The sequence below is a fragment of the Thermobia domestica genome, chromosome 6 (assembly GCF_964235325.1).
Source record: "Thermobia domestica chromosome 6, izTheDome1.hap1.1, whole genome shotgun sequence".
Taxonomy (NCBI): domain Eukaryota; kingdom Metazoa; phylum Arthropoda; class Insecta; order Zygentoma; family Lepismatidae; genus Thermobia; species Thermobia domestica.
The window spans coordinates 57495579-57517806 of NC_137459.1; the positions used below are offsets into that span (position 1 = coordinate 57495579).

Genomic DNA, 22228 nt, shown 5'->3' on the forward strand with positions numbered 1-22228 from the left:
ATAACCCATTTTCACTTGGAGGGAGTTTACAGAATGTATCTTCAGCCAGACTAAGTGAATACTGGGATGGACCTTCAAACACATACATAGCGAAATTTCATTCCTACTTCTGAGTTGTTAACATCTCTAGTGCAAATCTAGAATTTCTTTATATTTTAAAAGTAAGTCACCTGCACTTCAACCTCGACATTAACTACTACTTTTAGTGTATTGTGAATGAAATTCGAATTCTGTAGCTTTCCCCGTAGCTAATTCCCCACATTTATTTAATATTTATTTAATAATACGATTAAGATTAATGTTATTTGAATTGTTATGTCAAGAACACGCACCAACACAAAACTTCACTAAGGTCCATGAGCACATCCTTAATTCGGCTTTATATTTTATTATTTTATAGTGAGTTTTGAAACCTCTACGCCAGTGATGATAGAAGTCACGGGTCTCAGAGTCAACTGGGTCCTACTTTTATCCGGATCGTGCGAGTCTGGATCTCGCTTCTCATGGTCAGACTCAGCTCATTCGATTTTCCGGACTGATTCTGTGATACGGATCGGCGCTGCGACCCAAACAAATCCTGCGAATTGGACAAAACCAGTAATCTCGGCAGATCTGATTACGCTGAAGCAGCCGAAATATGAGCTCTACAGTCCTACTGCAGCATTTTGTAGTGGATTACTGTTGTCCTATACTCGAGCTAGAATGTTCATGTGATTCATAACCGGTGTGACATATCTTAAGAATGACACCATGCCTTCGCTATTTCAAATATAATTTCAGATTTATTTGTATTTCTGTACTGAAAAATAGTGCAATGGTTTTGAGAGGAAACTATAGAAAAAATTAACTAAAAGACTAGTTTTAACGCCATCTCTTATATTCTAAAACGAAGTTTTACAGAGAAAGGCCGTATCTCTGCTTCGATCACAGTACAGGCAAGGAGGATTTCTGATGGACAAACATTGTGAGCGTAGGTTTGCTCGGGGTTTTCTCCCGATTCCACTGTTATCATCCATCTCATCATCATTTAGGCTCGGTGTATAACCGTAGGACGTTAAACTCAAAACAAGGCAGGCTCACTTGATTAACTTCTGACAATAACTAATAGGAAAAACATGTACGTGTTATTTACGTTGATCCTCATGAGCTTATGCTGTAATCGACTGCATACCAATGGTGCGAGGTACACAGTCTAAAATTTCCCTCAAGAAAACATAGAATTTCCCACACAACTGTGATTTCACCCAAATAATAAATACCTGTAATTTTTCTTTTAAAAATGCAAATAGAAATAAAATTATGTATTTGCAGATCTGCGACTGAATGTGGAATCTTGGTAAGCTCGTCCCTAATCCTACAGTAGGACTAAAAAAAAATAATTTCGTTACACATTGGATCCTTAATTGAAAAACTTTTTTGTGTTTCTTGTACCAAAATCATATAAAATTTCAAACATCTCTTTCGCACGTCATCGACTTTAAAACAGTTACTTTCTTAAGTAATGTTTCACTTTCAGGCACTATGCACTTCACTTTCCTGCACTTCTGCATTTTTATCAGAGTATAATTTTGCAACATTTTTTTTAAAAATGATGTGAGTGTACATTGATCGTTTCATTCTCAAGTAGAGTTAATCATGATCACTGACAAATGAGATATTTCCAATGAGTTCATGCCCATGTTCACCAAGTATTACTAAAACATTTTCAATTTTCTTCAAATAAACAAATAATATTGATATCTTTTGTAAGCTAGCTGTTTGTACTTTTTTTTAGAATTATCTTATTCTCTTCTAAATTTCCGACGCTTTTTACACTTTTAAAAATTTTTCTTCCTTTTCTCCACAAGTTTAAAGCTTTGCTTATTTTCCCCTTGTGAGTGGGAATTTTCTGATAATCTGGCAACACTTTGTCACAGTTATGTTTCAGCGCAACGCTTTGATATACACAGATGCACAAAACAAGTGAGAAATAAGATTATAATTCTAGTAATACGAGAGAATTGTTTGTTAGAAATTCATTAGCAGCCTCGTAAACACTCTATGTCTGTATAAGGATGTTTCATCGTCTCTGGGTCAGTCAATGTCACGGGTCATCGGGTCAGGCTGGTTTACACTACGATATGGGTCTGACTGCTTCTGGCTTTTTCAAGTCATGAAATTTTTCACCCGTTCCTTCGCTGTTGAACACAACTGATCACAATGATGTCTGAATCTAATTTTCAACTTTATAAAACTTTTAAATCAAATAAATAGACATTATTTTATCTTAAAGGAAGTAGTATTGTTCTTATTTTAGATCCCTTAAGGAAGTTAGAAGTTCTTTTGTTTGTTTTATTAAAAATTACAAGAACGGCAAATACTCTGGAAATTTATCTTAAGCATCTTATACTCGAAATGATACAACTCAGCCAAGTCAAATATATAAATTTGTTGTAAATGTCCTAAACTTAGGATATTTTATTATGGTACTTTAACGAGTTACTTGACTTAAGAAGTAGCGGATTCTTGTATAAAGGAGCAAGAATATGCCCGTGTGTTAACAGCAGTTGAATTGCTTTACCTGAATATCCATAGTCCATCACACGGCGTAATCTAGATATAATCTAGTTTTAGATTGTTTCAATTGCAAAAACTCTCAGATTTAACCATTTATAGAGATAAAACAAGTACCGTATAACCTTAGCTGTGTTTATAGAGCATATTTAAAACATTACCAGATTATTTTAAACAACTCTAAATTTTCCACGAAGTTGATTTGACAGATTGTCAGGAGATGAATAAAGATGCGTTTTCAGCTTTCTCTCTCTCTCTCTCTCCTTCTATCTCTCTCTCTCTTTCTCTCTCTCTCTCTTTCTCTCTCTTTATCTAAAATATTAAACAGGAATACTAACTCACAAGATTTAATTATTTTAATGGCTACTGTTTCAAATTTTATCCACGCAAAGCATAATGACGCCAAATTTGATTTGTAAAAGTATTTCATTTTAGTTCAAATTTTTTTAAAAAAGTTACAACATGTAAATCACATTTAGATTTTTTCCATTTCAAATCAATCTTGCCAAATAAATATGTTTTAAATTTGTAATCTTACCACTTGCTGATGGCTGGGGAGGTCTTCGTATCACTTCCTGACGTGGACCCGTGTACTCGTGCCATCTGTAAGTGCTCCTGTACTCCGAATGAAGCTGCAACGGAAAACATGAAGATGTTAGTCAATTGATCTCTACGATATTCAATATATTCATGTTTCCTTATATTACAGAACAGGTAGGTATATTCTCCAAACCTCACTAGACCTCAGACTTCTAGTGATTCCTCAACCTCATTACACTCTATTTCCCCTTTGAACCTCACACACAGACATTGAGGTTCTCTACAAGCGATTGCCCATTATTGGTCAGCAGATATCACCGATTACGCGATGTTAATCTAATTTACGCGCATTACATACTAGCTGAAATGTACAGGAAGAACAGCATCCAGTCTATGGAATACTAGCTGAAATGTCCTCGTTCTTCCCATGAGGAGTATAGGTTTATGGAATATGCTTGAACTTCCTTTTTTCCTCTCACCACACGCATTTCAATTAAAATGTAATGATAAAACCCCATACAACACTCTATTTTGGCATAAATTTTGAACTCCTATATCTATTAGGATACATATTTTAATGAAAGTGACATGATTAAAAAAATATCCAAAATTGATTCTAAACAGGTGAGGTGTTTTATCGCTATTATGCGATCACGAACAGCAGGCACCCTCACTTACAAAATGGTGAAAACTGTTATAGGAATTTTTGAAAACGCTGGGATAAACCTTATTTTTAATGAAGAGATAATATACCGAGTTTCTTCTTCCTAAGTTGATAGGCTCGTGAAATTATAACTTATTTTTTTATTTATTTTTTAAAATAAACTTCGATCCATACAACCCTTTCGGATATGCATTTTAATCAGTGAAATGACATTAATCCAGTTCGAGGTAGACTGTAATTATCATTTCAAACTCCTCCTCTTTTACTTCGAGGGCGATCTGGACACGGTGTGGCATGGACTCTTTTAGTTGCTGATATGTTTCGGCGGGATCTAATACCATATATATTTCTGATTCCATTCCACAATGAGCCCACAGATGTAAGTGAAAAAATGAAATCTTTCAGTTTTACGTCCCACGGTTATGCCAACTAGACTAAAGGAGACGGTGATGATGAGAAATGAATGCAATGGTGGAATGAAGAAAGTGGGAAGAAACGGGAGAACTCCGAGAAAGCCCACGCACACGGTGTTTGTTCACCACAAACTCCACTCCGCGCGAGTTGAGATCGAACCAAAGACACCGCAGACAAGAGGTGAATGCTCTACTACCGAGTCACCTCGTCCCGGTGCAGGAATCATGGTGCGAAGAGCCGTTCCGCAACATTCCATAAATGTTCTATAGGAAGATCCGCCTAGGGGGTCAATTCCTACGTTGCAGCTCCGTGGAATGTTTCTTAAGCCAAGCAAGTTGAGTCCTGGCTTGGTGGCATCGTGCATTGGCGTCCTGGAAAATGTCTTCGTGTGGGTAGAAGTTTCGCTTTGTAGGGTATACTTGATTCTCTAACACCTGCAGGTACACAAAGGATGTCTCGTTGTGGACTATACACACCAACGGCTCCAGTCCATGCCAACAGAAGCATCTCTATACCATACAGCCGCCTTCATCTGCCTGTACAATATGCACCACGCACGGGGAATCCATAGCTTCGTGCTGTTAGCGCCACATATGTACACACACGTTCGAGAGGAGCAGCACAAACCGTGATTTATCGGACCAACGCCCCCTCTTCCAATCATCCATGTTCCTGTGCCCAAGCGCGACAAAGTCAGCGGTGATTAGTCATAAGAAGTGGGTGACGAGTGCGTCGTCTGTCGTGAACTGTACGCGCACCAGTGTACGCCGTATAGTTGCGTAGAATATATGTATTGTGTATCCTCCAAAGTATTGGTCACGTAATTCCCGTACACAAATAGCTCATTTGGCTCTTATGAGATGTTTGACGCCACACTTACCCCACGTTCTGAATTTCCGTACGCCCCTGTAGTTCCGTCTCTTGGAGACCGTTACCTCATTTTCTTCCCACTCTTTGTACAGTCACCAGCAAAAGTATCTCGCCTCTAAGTACTCTAATTCCATTACATAGGATGCAGGGGGGCGCGGTGGCTCAGTGGTAGAGCGTTCACCTCTGGTGCTTGGGGTCCCGGGTTCGATCCCAGCCCCCGCCAAGTGAACTTTGTGGTGGACAAACACCGTGTTCGTGGGTTTTCTCGGGGTACTCCCGTTTCCTCCCACTTTCTTCATTCCACCATTTCACTCATCTCTCATTATCACCGTCTCCTTTAGCCTAACCGGCATAACCGTGGGACGTAAAACTCAAAGATTTCATTTCATTTTACATAGGATGCAGACAATTTGCAGATTGTAAAACGCTTGGGCAGATGCAACCCAACTTACACGTAACTTTTCTCGGCACTGATAGCAGTTGGTAGCACTGAGTCAGGTCTTTATGCAAGAAAAATTATGAGTAGATGACGCACAAAACATTTCACTATCCTGAGATGAATCAATATGGTTCAAAGCGTGTTTTCCAATGAACACTATATATTAATCTCAATATTGCTGTGTATGTAATGTATTATTTCATTGTATACTGTATACTCAAAGAAATAAAAACACTGACCAGGAATGAATCAGAAAATGCTTGAAAGTAGACGAAAATATCAACTCCAGAATAACTGCTGGAAATAAGTTTGTAAATCATTGTTTCCATTGACTGAACTTCTCCAGTTTTCCTTATTCCAACATCTTTTTGTTTCTGAAGAGGAGATCTTGCTTGTCACACTGAGTATGTATTGAAACTGAAATTGAAACATTTGAAAAATTTGAACCTAGCCGGGATTTGAATCTGGGTCCGCCGAATAGAAGTTCAATTCGCTAACCATTTACCTATCGCGTGCAGTAGGGCCCCCGAATCCTTACTCTGTAAGATCCGTACTTGGGGCCCTATAAGTTTGCACTTGAATTGGACTTCACAATTCTCATGTGTTGCATACTTGGAAGGAGCAAAAATAATTATAATTGAAAGCTTCTGGGAGGTTTTGTCAATTCTTTCAATATCAATCAAACTATTTGAGTACTAATGCAGTAATCAAACGGTATTATAAGTTAGCTGATTGTTTTAAATTCTTTTCTGTGTCGTTATTCATATCAAGCCCGATATGTTAAACCAAATATTAAACTCACAATTCAAGAGAAATCAAAGAATTTAGATTTTTATCCGTGTGTACTAGCAACTTAGTCAAGTGAGTATATTACTTCTCTTACATTGTATGTAGTTACATTATTCATTTGTAATTGCGATAATTGTGGAATTGAAATGAAATGAAATCTTTGTGTTTTACGTCCCACGGTTATGCCGGTTAGGCTAAAGGAGACGGTGATGATGAGTAATGAATGAAAATGGTGGAAAGAAAAGAGTGGGAGGAAACGGTAGAACCCCGAGGAAACCCACGCACACGGTGTTTGTCCACCACAAAGTTCACTTGGAAGGGGCTGGGATCGAACCCGGGACCCCAAGCACCAGAGGTGAACGCTCTACCACGGAGCCACCGCGGCCCCTGAATTGTGGAATTCCATAGGTAGTGTAGTGTATACTATATTTAGGGAATTTACGATATTTAGGCTGTATACCATATTCAGTGTACACTATATTTTATTGATACAAAATAATATTGCTTATTGCGTACTTTAAACCCCATGAATGTCAGTCGCAAACATCCCAGCTCATATATATTATTGTACGTGAATCACTGTCAACTCGTACAGAGTATTGTATTCAGGCTAACAGACGACACATTGAGCATCTGTTATAATTATTATTGTTATCTGAATTCTTGTTCAGCGTAGTATGCAGGCACAAAAGGTGTAAACTCTATATTAATACACAAAATATGTATTAATACGTCATATTACGTAAATTCGTGTTGGACGACATCGTGTTAATAGTTTTGCATGAGATCTTCCATTTCCTCCAGCTTTTCATTCATTCATTTCTTCATCATCATTTATCGCAAGTGAGATGTCAGTGAAAGTACCATGCTACACCCATTCTTCGGTGAATAGTTGCTCGAATCCTTTGCCCTTATGTCCGTTTTCACAGCATTTCATATTTCTGTATCTCTGATATCATTTGTTTACTTTTTTTATTTGTATATCGTTTTTCTTGCTGAGATCACCATTATCAAATGATATTTAGTGTTAGAACTTGGTTTGCAAGTGTTACCAACCACTTTTCTTTAATGTTAAATGTGTTATGTGTGGTTGCCTAATTGCAGATATTAAAATCAGTGATAATGTGAAATTTACAAATAACATCCTATTAAACTGATAATTAGACAATGTCTATCGAAACATATCTTCTTTTTTCTCTCTGTACTTAAATCAGGGTTCTGATATACCAGCTTCCACTACAAAACTCGTTGCGCCAGTACGACCTACCTCTGAAACATGGATATTTAGGTAGAGAGTGTACTAGTTCCCGTGATATTTGTTTAACCGCCATTAATATGTCTAATAGTTTTTGAGCTAGGCAGCGAAACAGTTACATTTTCCTCGTTTGCTGCATCGCGTAACTTTGAACAACGCGGTTTTCGCACTATGTCCATATGGGATTTTTTATTTGTTTACGTGAGAGGATTTCACCAGTGGATTTTAGCTACATAATAAATAAACACCCTGTAAATATATAGATGTGTATGTGTGTGTGTGGACAGAGACTACCCCAAATGATTAATGCCCACCTGGGCACTTTATGTCCCAGTACGCCACTGCAAACTGCTACGCGGTGGTAAATTCAACACCTCAACTCTAGATATCCGTTTCGACTCGATTAAACCATGCCGTCACTGGTACACTAGCGCCAATCCTTAAAACTGTCGCTATATCAATTATCGACATTTACCGGCAAGTGGGCCACTAGGTTTTGGCGACGTTTATGGCATCGAGTATTGGCTTTTACAACCCAAGGAAAGCTAAAATAGTTTTGAAATAATGTCCATAATGGGAAAAATAAATGTTAAAAAAGGATATTTGCAAATTTCTCAGTTTTCCATATAAATTCATATTAACAACCTTTTTTAAAAAATTGAGAATCTGTTTACAACAACACCAGCTCATTTTTTGGTATTTAACTTTTACAAAACTTTTGACACATTTTCAAAAAAGGGAATTTTTGAAGGACACTGCTTCCATTTTTTAATTGTGGCCCGCAATATGATGCCCAATTGAGCAAGTAGCCCGATGGATTCAAAAGAACGTTGGGCATCCCTGATCTAGAGAGAGGCTATATTCAATACATGTTTAGTTATATATATATATATATATATATATATATATATATATATATATATATATATATATATATATAATCTTCTAATATAGTTTGTTTGTGTGTTTGTCTGTCTGTGTGTGGCCTGGGGACCAGAAGAGTAGACCGAGAATTACCAAAATTTCGTCACGGATACCTTGCTTCAGGCTCCAGATCAAGACGAAGCGCTTTTTTTAAATTTCGAGCCTGGGGTGTCTCAGGGGGGAGGGGGAAGCATTTACCGGAACCGGCTTGGGAACCAGACAATTGACCAAGAGTTACCAAATTTTAGTCACGGATACCTTGGTCCAGGCTTCAGTCCAAAGTGAAGCGTTTTTGTCAAAATTCGTACCAGGGTGGGCCTCAAGTGGCGTTTACCGGGACATGTAAAAGTAGTAGAAAATGACCGATATTAGTGTCAAATTAAAAGTTTTCGGGGTCACTGACATGAATGGTGAAACTTAGATCGTATCAACTTCGAAATTCACCCCATTCGGCTGCGAGCTGGGAGTCACGGGTATGGGGATACCAAGATACGTAAAAATAACCTAGTTCGCTGAGGTGAATGGTAACACTCCCACCGGCGTTGAATTTCAAACCTGGGGGTCTCATGGGGCGTTTACCGGGATATGTAAAAGTAGTAAAAAATGACCGATATTTTTTCTATCGTTGTTCAGTTTGTTTACATAGGTATTTTAAATGACTCATACGAAGAATGAGTATTTCAGCTAGTGTATATATATATATATATTAGCTTGACCACCTGCCCTTTTCACGAAGAGTGTAAAATTTATGCAATAGGTCATATTTGAAAGTAAAGAAATGAGTGAAATGAATGATGAAGAGCAGCGGGGCAAATCTGCCTTCAACATTCGGGGGACGGATAAGACCGTTCCCCTATATACAAGGTGTTTCAAAACAACACCGACAAATGTTTGGGAGGTGATTCCAGACACCAAAATAAGACGAAAAGTATAGGCCAATCTGGGTATACAAATGCTTCCTTTCGGAATGAACTTCAGAGGTCCATACCTCCGAAACCATGAGACCTACCGTAGTCGGCTCAAGATTTTACTTAGGAACTAATATGTGCTCTATCCAAAAATACATGTTTCAGAATCCTAAGGTACTCACGCAACAATTTTTGTATAGGCAGTTTGGTTACGGGCATATAATCTGAAGTACTCACTAACTACCTCTATAAAAATTGTTGCGGAAGTACTGTGTGTATATATATATGAACTTGAAAACTTGAAAAACAATGCTGTGGAGGATCAGGGGAGCAGAGTTGTCTTGAACATTGGAAGGCGGGCAGATTTGAGGCTTATTCTGGGGGGGACATCGATTTTATCTTACTTTTCTTTGCGCCAAACGGACACAAATCATCATCAAATTTCTTCCCAAGAAACACATTTCAAATCGGATTATTGGGGCGACAATCTCCCCAGTTCCAAGATTTGAGGGGACATATCCCTGTAATCCCCCCGGGATTTGCGTCAGTGATCAAGAGCAACGTCTTCGGCGTTGTCCCTTTCGATATAAGTGTAATAAATAAGTACCAAAGAACAACACGTTCGACATTCCCCAGTTACTTCCCAGAAGGGCTGCCATACAACTTGAGTTTCAAATGTCATCGAAGCTGACAACAACCAGTTTACGTTCCATAAAACTACGAATTCGACACTAATATAGGTCATTTTGGACATAATATTCTTCACTCTCTCCAACCTCCCATGACGATGGGGGCTAAAGTTAGATTTGAGTGGCGTTGGGAGTGCTATTATCCATCTCAGTGACCTTGAAAAAATGAACTTGATACTAATATCAATCATTTTGGACATGTTATTTTTCATCCCCCCTAATCCCCCACAATGATGGAGGCTAAAGTTGGTCTTGAACTGTGTCAGTTGTCCAGTCTCAGCGATCTTAAGAACTATGAATTTGACACTAATATACGGCGTTAGGTGTTCCAGAGAACATGTTACACAGTTTGTGCGTAGGTTCGTTGCATATAAACTGATTAACTTCTCTCAATACCATTTGCGCGACTGTGGAGCCATTTTCTTTTAGATACAGGGTTTCCCATTGTGATGCAGTGTTCATTGTCCCACTCTAGCATCGTGACTGTATTGGAGAAGACCTGATCCTGATTTGTTGGTGCTAACGTGGTTGTAAACGATTATTGTTAGACAGAATTTCATTTGAAATGAAAGGAAAATATTTTAGTTTAACGTCCCACGATTATGCCCGTTCGGTTATTAAGGTAACACAATGATTAAGACAAATGAATGATGATGGAAGAATTGGTGTAATGAAAAAGTGGGAGGAAACGAAAGTACGTCGAGAAAACCCATGGTAACAATGTTGTCCACCACAAACTTACTTTGCCGGAGATCGAACGAGAGGTAAACGCTCTAGCGCTGAGCCACCGTGCCGTGCTTCCTTTCCATTTGAAATATCGTTGTTGATTTCTATTACAGCAAATAAATTATAAAATTATCTTGTTAATACTTTGTGTTATAATACAGTTTGAGAAGAGTTTTCAGGGTAGAAAAAATAAAATTTAATTATCCATGTAAAAGAAAATTGACATGAAAGTCTGTGTTCTTTTAATTCTTTTACAAAATCCAGTTATGCGTGCAGTATTGTATGCATATGAGGTATTGCTTTTTCGTTTTCTCTGTCCTTAATATTATGAATGTTAATTAGCATATGGGTTTCATTTTTAATTTCCAATACAAAAAACTTAGTAAAAGTAATAATGAGGACAAATTGTATCTACTATAGGTCTAATACTTCTATGCCTACAACTTCTTTATGTGGAAGATCTGTATTCAATCAATCTATCTATGTAGAAAGTCAATTTATTCAGGACGTGTTTTTCATACAATAAAAAGTTAATGAGGCGAGTAGCGAATTTAAGATTCAGCAGTTCGATGCACTCTGGTAGTGGTGAGTAGCGGCGATATAGTGCCGGTCGATCGTAGTGGTTTCAGGGGCGTAACTACTATAATGCGGGGGACCGACACTTCCAAGGGGCTCTTCACCCTAGCCTTCTAATAGGTCAAACAACATGCTTTTCAGTTTTGTAGACTATTAGTCGGTAATGTTCTGTCATCCTTCCCTTTTTTCAGCTATATGTGAAGGAAGAAGCAATTAAACTGTGTAAAAAGTGGAATGTTCAGACATCATTTAGATACAAATACGGTCAAACGTTATTTTGACGAGTTGTGTGAAGATAGTTGTCTCAGCGAGAGTGAACCAAACTTTAGAATTAACATCTATATTGAACTATTTGACATACTCATTTTAGAGTTGCATTGCCGTTTTACATCTTTGAATGATACAGTATCCAATTTTTTCTTCATGTTTCCTGCGAATATAATTCATCTCACTGATGATGAAATTCTAAGCAGAGCACAGATACTTCTAACAACTTAGAGTTGTTGTATTGGTTCTTCGTTTCCGATGGAAGAAATTTGCTTTGTGAAACAACTGAAATCTGAAATATGTGTTCAGAATACTGTGTTTGACCTAATAAGGCTATTAATTGTGAAATATAAGTCATTGGCGTCTAGCTTTTCAGAGCTTATAACAGCGTATTTGTTGTTTTTGATGCTCCCTGTCTGTCAGTTCTACGTTGAGGTCGTTTTCAAAATCGGAATTAATAAACTATGTGAGAAGCATAATGGGCCAAAATAGATTAAGTAATCTAGGACTAACTAACTAACTAACTAACTCTATGGCCTATGGAACCCAGAGGTTCAGTGCCGCGTTCACAAAAGCTCTCCACTGACTTCTATCCTTAGCTAATTGGATCCAGTTTCTACTTTGTATTCCTATCTCTGCGAGATCCATCTTAATATTATCCTCCCATCTGCGCCTAGGTCTTCCTAATGGTCGTTTTCCTATGGGTCTACTAGTTAAGACTTTGAAAGAGTTTCTGCTTTCTTCCATTCTAGCTACATGACCTGCCCACCTAAGCCTCCTAGACTTGACGACCTAACAATGTTGGGTAAACCGTATAAATCCGTAGTAATCTAGGACTGCTTTCAATAAATGCGGACCAAGCTGAAAATATGGATGTACGGGAGTTAGTAAAGGATTTTGCTGAGAGGAAAGCAGGAAGGAAACCATGCAATTAATCCCTGCTACTTTTCATGAAGACTGACGTCACTGACTGCAAAGAGGTAAATCCATCTTCCATTCTGAACCTTATTGAATAAATTATTTGTAAAACAAAGTGGCTTCCATTTATGAATTTTAGGTCTAGTAGGTGCATGCATTTAACTCATTATTCACAGATACAGGGAAGTATTATTATTTATTATATTATCTATCATTCAAAAAATGTTAAGGTTTGGGGCCCTGGGGCCCTGGGTGTTCTCTTGCAGGGGGCCCATAAAACGTAGTTACGCCACTGAGTGGTGTTCATGATACATATTTCGAAGCCAGTATCTCTCAACCTTGGTAGCCAGCCAATAATACTGTGAGTTAATAGAGGAGATTCATATGTTAAATTAGGTAGAATGACGGTTTTGTAGAGTATGTTGATGACTGCAGGTGACATATTACGATTCTTGATACGATACAGAACGGTTAGTGTTTTACGCTCGAGGTATTGTATATGTGATTTAAGAGTAAGTCTATTGTCGAATATAATTTGAAGGTATATTGCTTTGGAGAATGGATTGATATATGTATTTGATACATGAGGAGTACTAAAGGGTAGCCGACGTGTACCTTTGCCTTTATGAAAATAGATAGAAATTGTGTTTGTTTGCAATAATAGTAAGCTGTCAAGTCGCAAATGGTTTGAATCCTTCAGGATAACATCTATTAGATACCACCTGGGAATAGTCAAAGATGAATAGTATTAGGATGTAGTACTGATGTAGCCTTAACGTAGATAAAATTAAGAAGTGACACAAGCGTGGATCTTTGTGGCACACCTCTTCCATCATCTGTTGGTAGGGAATATTGGTCTTCCATTCTGAATTATGTAGTTCGATTTCTTAAGAAGTAGGCAACTGTGCAAACCTATGCACTAGGCCATCAATCCAGACGGCGTCAAAGGCTACTAAGATCGAAGAATATAAAAATTCTAGTTTATGACTACATTTTAATGTATTGTGGATATCTTCGTATATATGAAGTGTGTTCAAAAAACCTGAACTTTTTAAATAGCGGGCCAACGGCTGCAGATGGTGTGCTCTCGATACCTTGCACACACAGTGCCATGTTCTCATAAAATATTGCTTTTCATTGGGTTTTGGTCTATGTGTTAGTTGTCGGAAATAACACCCAGAGTGACGTTGTGCATGAGCTGCTTGTTTGATTAGTGAAAAAATAACAATGAAGGAGTTGGAGAAACACTGCATCTGTGTGAAATTTTGCGTCAAACTAGGGAAAATTTACACGGAAATATTCCAAATGTTTAACCAAGCATAGTGGGATGACTACATGAGCCGAGAGCAGTGTTATAATTAATTAGTTTATGCGTTTTACGGAGGGAAGAAGTTATGTTGCCGAAGGTCCAAAGACTGGACGACCTTCCATATCAACAGATGATCAACGTGTTGAGATTGTCCACGCTGTAATTAGTGACAATTTTCGTTTAACTGTTTGTGAGGTTGCTAAAGACGTTGGTATAAGTGTAAAACCTTATCATCAAATTCTGAGTGCAAAACTTGCAAATTATCTGGCAAAACATCGCACTTCCGTTGTGTCAGACGTATTCTTTTCTGCTAGCGTTTCGCCGGTAGATCTTTCTCTACATCTAAGACTTATAACTACTTTTTGTAAGGGTGTCGTACTCAATCCACAGAGGACATTCAGGAAAATACGACGACAGTAGGTTACTGAACGCCACAAAGAAATGTTATTTCCAACAGGCATTCCAAAATTAGAAGAAACAATGGCAACGGTGTATTAACAGCAGAGGGGAGTACTTTTAAGGAAATTGTGGTTTTGAAAGTTTGTAAAATGAGCAATAAAGCAAGAACAGCAAAAGTTCGATTTTTAACGCACCTCGTATTTAGAATTGTAATATTTTCTAATATCACTAATAACTGTTTCAAAACAAGTTTTCAATACAAACAAAAAATACTAATTTAAACCCAATAAATCTTTTATTTTTTGCTTTTATTATAAAACAATTTTTCTATTTTATGTTTCTTTTCCTTTTTTCTTTTTTTTACAACTGTGCTGTTATACCCAACTTTAGTTCAAGATTTCAGTCAATGACATGGAATGGGTATGTGAATTGTTGAAATATATTGCCCAGGAAATTGAAAAGTTCTATAAATGGAACGTTTTTGTTTGATGGAACTTGGAATGGTATATTGGATAATACATTTAAAAAACGAATATATTTTATGCAAGATTTTATTTGGTCTTTTAGTACAAGCTGAGAAGCCAACAAAACAAGAACATCTTCCATCATGCTAATACATCACGAGCAACGTTAATAATATGGCATTATAAATGTTTTGAAATTGTTACAGAAACTAGGAAGATTATGGTGAGGCATGTATATAACAATCGTATGCAAAAAAATTGTGGTTATGTCTGGAAGGAAGAGAACGTATTGTGATACATAAAAGATAGTGGAGACGTTGACTCTTGCGATGCTTGTTTCCTGAGGACTGGTTTCTTCGTGAAATTGCTCACTTGGGAAATGTCTCCGCTTCGACACTCACAGGTGGCGAATGATCTTTTTGTCCCATATTTACTTCTTCTCTGTCTCAATCTTTTGTTCTCACGTACGACTCTTAGTAGGGAAACCACTACAATAGATATAGAGCCAAACAACATCGTCCTTTTTAAGACATGTTTTGAAAGAACTGTAACTCAGTGGAAATATTTTGTACTTAATAAGTGATCGTCAACATTTTGAATTGTACAGGGTGGCTACAAACATTGAAAACAATGGAATATTTGATCAGCAGCTAAAATCTCGAAGCAAAACTGTTTTACATGTTGTCATAATTCTCAACATACTTCCTCAAACGTTCCGCCATGCTTTTTAAAATTCTGTTCAACATCAAAGTAGTGGTTGTAGTAATTATCCTATTAATTAAATCGTCTATTGTCTACCATCATTCTCAAAACACTCTTTCAAACATTTCTCCATGTTTCTTTGAATTCTCTTCAACAAGTGAGGGTCCAACACAGTCTTTGATGGCCACCACGATTCTCAACACACTTTCTCAAACGTTCCACCATGTTTCTTTGAATTCACTTCAACATGTGGGGGTCCAGAGCAGCCACTGCAATGGTTATCCGCTTCCAAAGTTTATTCATCGCCAACACCATATGAAACGTTCCATCATGTTTCTTTGAGTCTTCTTTAACATATGATAATCCAGATGATTCCATTGTTATTCTTGTCTTCACGCAAGTTCATCGGATATATGTATAATATCAGGTGTTCTAAAAATGGCGCCCCTTCTAAAAGAATAATACGCCTCTGGTGCGTGGGATACCTGGTCAATCCCAGCTACGACCGTGGTCTTTGTGGACAAACACCGTGTGCTTGGGTTTTCTCATTGTTGTATCGATTCCTCCCACTTTCATCATTCCGCTAATATCATCCATCTAATCATCACTGTTCCCTTTAGCCTCGGCCTATAATCGTGAGACATGAACCTAAAAAGAAAAGAAAGAAGGCAGCCACAATTACCTACGTTATGACATAATCCTCCCGACTCCGTTGATTTCTATCATCATCTGCAACTCGAAGTAACTGTACATCATCATAAATATACGTCAAGACAACTGCTGAACATGCTATCAAAACTGGGAGTGTGCGAGTCCTACACAGAAACCGTCAATTCCGAGTCTACCGTCGCTCAAAATACTCTACCTACTTTCGATGATGAGACTTACATGCAATTTGTTTTTGAAACTGTAGATTATAATGCGAGAACTTATATGGATACCGGACATTCAACGCAATAGAAATCATAACGTATATCACACCAACAGATGCCATCAGTGCAAATGCTTCTGTTCTGAGAACGAAAATTTATCTCAAGAGTACTAATTTTCCAACTCTGCTAATGCTGACTGTAACAATCAACAGATAATTAGACCTGAATCATCCCTTATCCAGGTGGAAGACACAAGTGTGGTTCTCCTGAAAACTAAGAGCCTAAAAGCTAGCTTTATCGATATCTTGTAGCTGTGCGGCCACCATCTTCAAGATACGCCTGTTTTCGGATGGAGCGGATTTATGGACGCCATGACGTGGACCCACCTGGCGTAGTCGCTAACGCTCTCGCCTTTGGTGCGAGCGGTCCCAAGTGGAGCCACTTGGTCGAGAAAGTGTAACAGCTTTTCCAGGCCAGCCATCTTGAATAAATTTTTTACAGTTTCCCTCATTGACACCAGTCAAATGCCGGTACTTAACACAATGGTCCCAGACTGCTTCCTTCTTTCCCTTTCATCGGATAGTGTGCTTACCAAGGGACGTCATACCTCATATACGTGGGCTAAATGGTCTTAGATGCCGACGGTCCAGAAATATAATTCCTAATCCTAATCCCTGGATGCCATGAATGTACATAATCCACTTGTATACGAGTCATCAGCTATCATGCTCCTTCTATTCACCAATTTTGCACCATTAAATCGTACGAGGATCTACTATTTATCGTCTTTCTCTTATGAATCAGTGTAAACGCAGAAATCAATAATCGTGTGTGGTAGCGTTTGCTCATCCACTCTAGGCGAAGACATTGGGCATAGTATTATGTGCTGAAAAGGATAGTCCTCTGTCGGTTTACAAGAACTTTGGAAGTCTATTTAGGCCAAGAACACCGTGATTCATATGATGGCAGTTCATACTTACGCTCTAGCACTGAGCACATTTCTTAAAACAAGTTTCCCTGACAAATTTGCTCCTAGGAGATCTAAAGAAGGATTAGAACCTCACTCAAGAACTAAAGACAGTACTCCTGATTTTATTGCAAGGAAAAGTTGTGTTGGAAACAGTTTACACATCGAAATACTTGACCAAAGCTTCAAAGTTGTTATACGTCAAGTTTGAAAAAAGTTTCTTCATCAGTGAATAAGATGCAGCCCTGGGAAACATCATACATATCGTCCCCTGGTATTGTATATCTGGATGCGTATGATAATACAAGAGTCTTAGAAGTAGTCTAAACTGTAATAGTGTGTGTGAATACTGCAATGGCCGCGGATGAAAAAAATCGAGCATAAATATGCTGAGGACGATGAAGCAAAATAGACGTTACAGTCTGGGATAATTTCAAAAAGATTATAGAATTATTTAGTTCGTTCGATAATGATTGGCACTCCTCCCTATAACTGGTGTCAAGTAGCAGTTGGAAATGTTTGTTGATGTATGCATTAGGATAGACTATAGTACTATCAAATCCCACTAAATGGTTTTGTTTCTTTCCGTAGGTAGCACATTGTAGCAGCAGTTGTTCCAACTTGCCAGGACGCTGGTGGACAGCGAAAAGACAGCATGGAAGCAGACATACGTGGGCAACGGTAAACAGTGTGGTTTCTCTGGAGGGAAGGAGTGAATACTTCAGACATCCACAACAGATTATTAGCCGTATGTGGGGACACAGCACAAAGTCGCAGATCCGTTCCTTGGGTATCCGAATTCAAAGAAGGCAAAGACAGTGCTGCAAAAAACAAAAGCACTGGGCGTCCTGCAACTGCACGCAGACCAAGCAATGCTGCGCGAGTGAATGATTTGATAATGGAGCACAGGAGAATCACGTTTGATGAACTAGAGAAAGAAACAGGTCTATCACGGGGTTCCCTCTACACTATGAGGATTTGAAACTGCACAGAGTTGTCCACAATGGTGCCTCATGATCTCAGCGTTGCACAGAAACAAAAGCGTGTGGAGATTTGCCAGGAGTTGATGTAACAGTACAGTGAAAATCCGATCGAGTTCTTTGAGCATCTGGTCACCGTCGACGAAACTTGGTTCCTCTACGAGACTCCAGAAAAGAAACGCCAGTCCATGGAATGGAGGCATACTGGAAGCCCTCGTCCCAAGAAGGCACTGATGGGACTATTAGTGCGCAAACAAATGGCGACCGTTTTCTGGGATCAGGAAAAAATACTGCTGGTGGAATGACACCCTCCCAATACGTCCATCGACAGTGAAAGCTACTGCAGTTCACTTTATAGATTCCGCCAACGCATCCAACAACGCCGACAAGGAAAATGGGGCCGCGATGTTCTCCTCCAACACGACAATGGACGGCCACATGTCAGTCGCCAGACAATTGCCACAATGCCTGAACTAGGGTTTAGTGTAATGCTGCATCCTCCATATTCGCCGGATCTGGCTCCTAGCGACTATGCTTTATTCGACACAATGAAAGAGGGCATGAGAGGTAAAAAGTTCAACACAAATGATGAACTCCACGCATTTGTCCGCCAGTGGCAGAGAGATACCCCCCAAAGAATGGTTTGCTAGACAAATAAGGAAGCTTCCAGAACGGTGGCAAAGGTGCATAGACATTGCCGGGGAATACATCTCAAATAAACTGTAATCGTTTGTTCAATAAATGTTCCTGTGAAAACAAATAATTTGTAGTACAAATCATTTCTGAACGCCCCAAGTACAATAACTGTTGACGTTCTGACCTCTATCATATCAATTAAACTAATGTGCAGTCAGTTCTCCTACTTCGGTCCGCCTGATTAACATACAATTCAATTGAAGTGGTTAAGAAACACTCGGAATTCCTATATATTTATTTATAGTTAAGTCATTACCTTAGCCCAAGAAATATTATTGCGATAAATAATAACCTGCTCGGACTAGCATTTCATAAGCTAAACCGTAAAACTCAGAAATTTAAGAAGGTGGTGTGTTTTCCAAGATGACGCTTTTTTAAACAAGATTCTTTGGGTCACTTTGTATATTAATTAGAACATAATTTTAAATATATCCACGAATTTTCAACTTGTTTCTCAAAGTCTCTGGATCAAAATCAAATATTACTAGTCTATTAGTTTTACGTATATTTCTTGATTTGACTTGTCTTTATTTATTGGTTTATCGCATATTTCTTTTTCTATCGAGTGGTAACTTATTGATTTTATACATATTCTTTTAATGTATAAAAGATGATGTAATGTGTCGAAGTTTCTTGATTTTACGAGAATTTCATAGTTTAACTTGACATAATTTCTTTTTCTATATTGTAAAACTTCTTGGTAGGTAGGGCTAGGTTAATAAAATTAAGGCCCGGAATGGCCTCCCACTAACGTTTTGTTTTGAGAAATTCTCTATAATAACAGCATTTACAGAAAATACTACAAAAGTACTTTTTCTCTAATTTATCAAGTAGAAATTAGGTAGTCCTCGACCGTAAGGTTGCGAACAGGATCTGCACAGAGCCCCGAAGCAAGCTAAGTAGAGTGGCGTAGGAAACCTCAATGCTCCAAAGCAAGCAGTAAGGGGTTATAATCACAGATCCCCGTATCAGGCTAAGCAACTGTGTTGGGAATCCCAACAGAGCCCCGAAACAGGCTAAGCCAAGAGGAAAGGAATAGCCAAGAGTCCCGAAGCACACTAGAGGCTTTGGGGATAGGTTACTCCTAATGCTCCAAGGCAAGCAGTAGGAGAGACACCAGACAACTGGTACTGGTCCGTTGGTTGCCACCCAATTTATAAGCGTCCAGAGCGACCGTGGCGCTGCTGCTGTACTGTCGTCATGTGCTTCGTAGGAGGTGCCATTGGTCCGTCGTCTGCTGCTCGTAGTAATCTCACCTGGTGTGTAGTAAATCCATGTGGTGATGTTTACAAACAAGAGTGCGTGGCATTGTTTGTATGCATAAGCACGCGGTACATTACAATATACATATATCTTGTCTCAACTCGCCACAATTTCTTAATTCTACACATATTTCCTGATTTAACTTGGCACCAATTTCTGTATTGCTTTTAGGCACGTTGATTCATATAATTTGTAATAATTTCCTATTTTTAGTTATACTTCATGATTTCTCATATATTCTTTTTTTTTTTTTTTTACATTTCTTCATTAGCTTGTCATAATTACTAGATTTAATGTATCACATGATTTTAGAAGTGCGTTGTATGACCACAAGTTCATGGTGCTGCTTTCGTCAATTCATTTCTGATTACTGTTTCCTACTTTTAAGTATTACTGTATTATCTAGAAACTCTCATTCAAAGAATACACGAGGATTGCAGTTAATAAGTACAACTTTTAGTCTTTTGTTAAATAAAAATAATAAACCTCAAAATTGAAAGAACACTAAAATGAATTGCCTTAACACAGATTTCTTTCGCTAAACACGGATTTCACTGCACCACCAACAAAGTTCATGCAATTCTGTACATAACGGTCTTTTGTTGTTATTTTCCGTCTTTTTCTTTTCCTTTTCTTTACGAGAAATCAGGGAACCGAAATGTAAACTCTTCTGAACAGATGTTACTGTTGTGACTATATTTTACAACACACACGTTTTCCTCAAAAGCCTGCAACACCTTGGCATTGTGAAATATTACTTGTTAAAGACTAGGGGTAGGAAATCCATTGAATCCTTTCCAAAGACAACTCGACGATTCTTCCAATGGGCACAGAAAACTTGGAGTGGAAAGGGACGGCAAGAAGGATTGAAAAAAAAAAACCCTCCAGGGATTGGATTGAAGCAAGATCGTAACTTTTTATCTTCTCGACTTCGATCGGGGTTGAAGATATGCTCCATAATTTTCCAAAGGATTTCAACCTCAATACCATCCACATTTCTGAAGGAAAAACATCGTAAATTGGTGCATCTTACTATTTCTACGAAGGGAGTAACTAAATAGGAAAGAGAAGAAATTATTCCACAAGTCAATTTGATATTTTTCCTTGCAACATATCTCTTTTTATGAGGCTGCAAGTGAAACCTTCGAACCATTTCAATAGGAGAAGAAAGAAAAACGCGTTCTTCTTTCCTGGGCATCTGCAATTGCTATCTGCCAAGTTTTTTTCTTTATTTCTTTCTTTACTTTTTGTTTAAGTTACAGACAGATTCTTTCTTTCGCCTCATCAGGCTTCGAATTTAAATAAATTTTGGTCATAAATAAAAATAATAAAAATAAAATTTATCTCAATCTTACATGAATTATCTATATAATAGATGCACATTCAATATAACTAGCTCAACCTGCGCTCTCTACACAGCGCATCATTCACATATGAGTATGAATCTCCTTGTCATTCCTCACAACACTTGTGCATGTCCCTTTACAGACATAAGTGAAAGACGTCTTGATAAAAATCGGCAAGGGGTGCGATAAAGGGAAGATATTTTGCATTATTTTTTAAAAAATATTTCGCACCGTTTGCAAGATTTGAGCCTACTTCCGGTTGGAGTTTCTAAGTCATGTATGGCCACTGTTTTCTTTCTTCTTGTATGCCGTATGAAAACGCAAATACATTACACACACACAATTAATTATGTCAGTGATATATGGTGTTTATTGGGCAAAACACTCCAAACAATAAAGATTCATCTTAGCCTGGACAAATGGTTATCCCTCGTTTTTCATTATCATTCGCCCATGAAACCAACGCATGAGAGATATACAACCCATGTATACACCCCATATCCTATGTTATGTTGGAATGTATAACTCATAGAATATGATGCATTTTTTAAAAAATTTCAACACTTCCAGTGTACCCCTAAAATGTAATAAAGAAATATCAGGGACGTCTTTCTAATATTCAACTAGAACTGGACAATCTACACAAAATTTGGAATCGATCAGCAAAAATGGCACGTTTCTAGCACTTGTAGGTTTCA

At 38.1% G+C, this 22228-nt stretch overlaps 1 protein-coding gene across 3 annotated transcripts in view; it reads right to left on the minus strand.

Moving 5' to 3' along the window:
- LOC145688018 (uncharacterized) overlaps window positions 1-22228 on the minus strand; it is a 553165-nt gene that overhangs the window by 390636 nt on the left and 140301 nt on the right. For all 3 annotated transcript variants that reach the window (XM_081761686.1, XM_081761689.1, XM_081761687.1), the window contains exon 2: window positions 3092-3185. In XM_081761686.1, the coding sequence (XP_081617812.1) occupies window positions 3092-3185 (94 nt within the window). The remainder of the gene's footprint in view (window positions 1-3091; window positions 3186-22228) is intronic.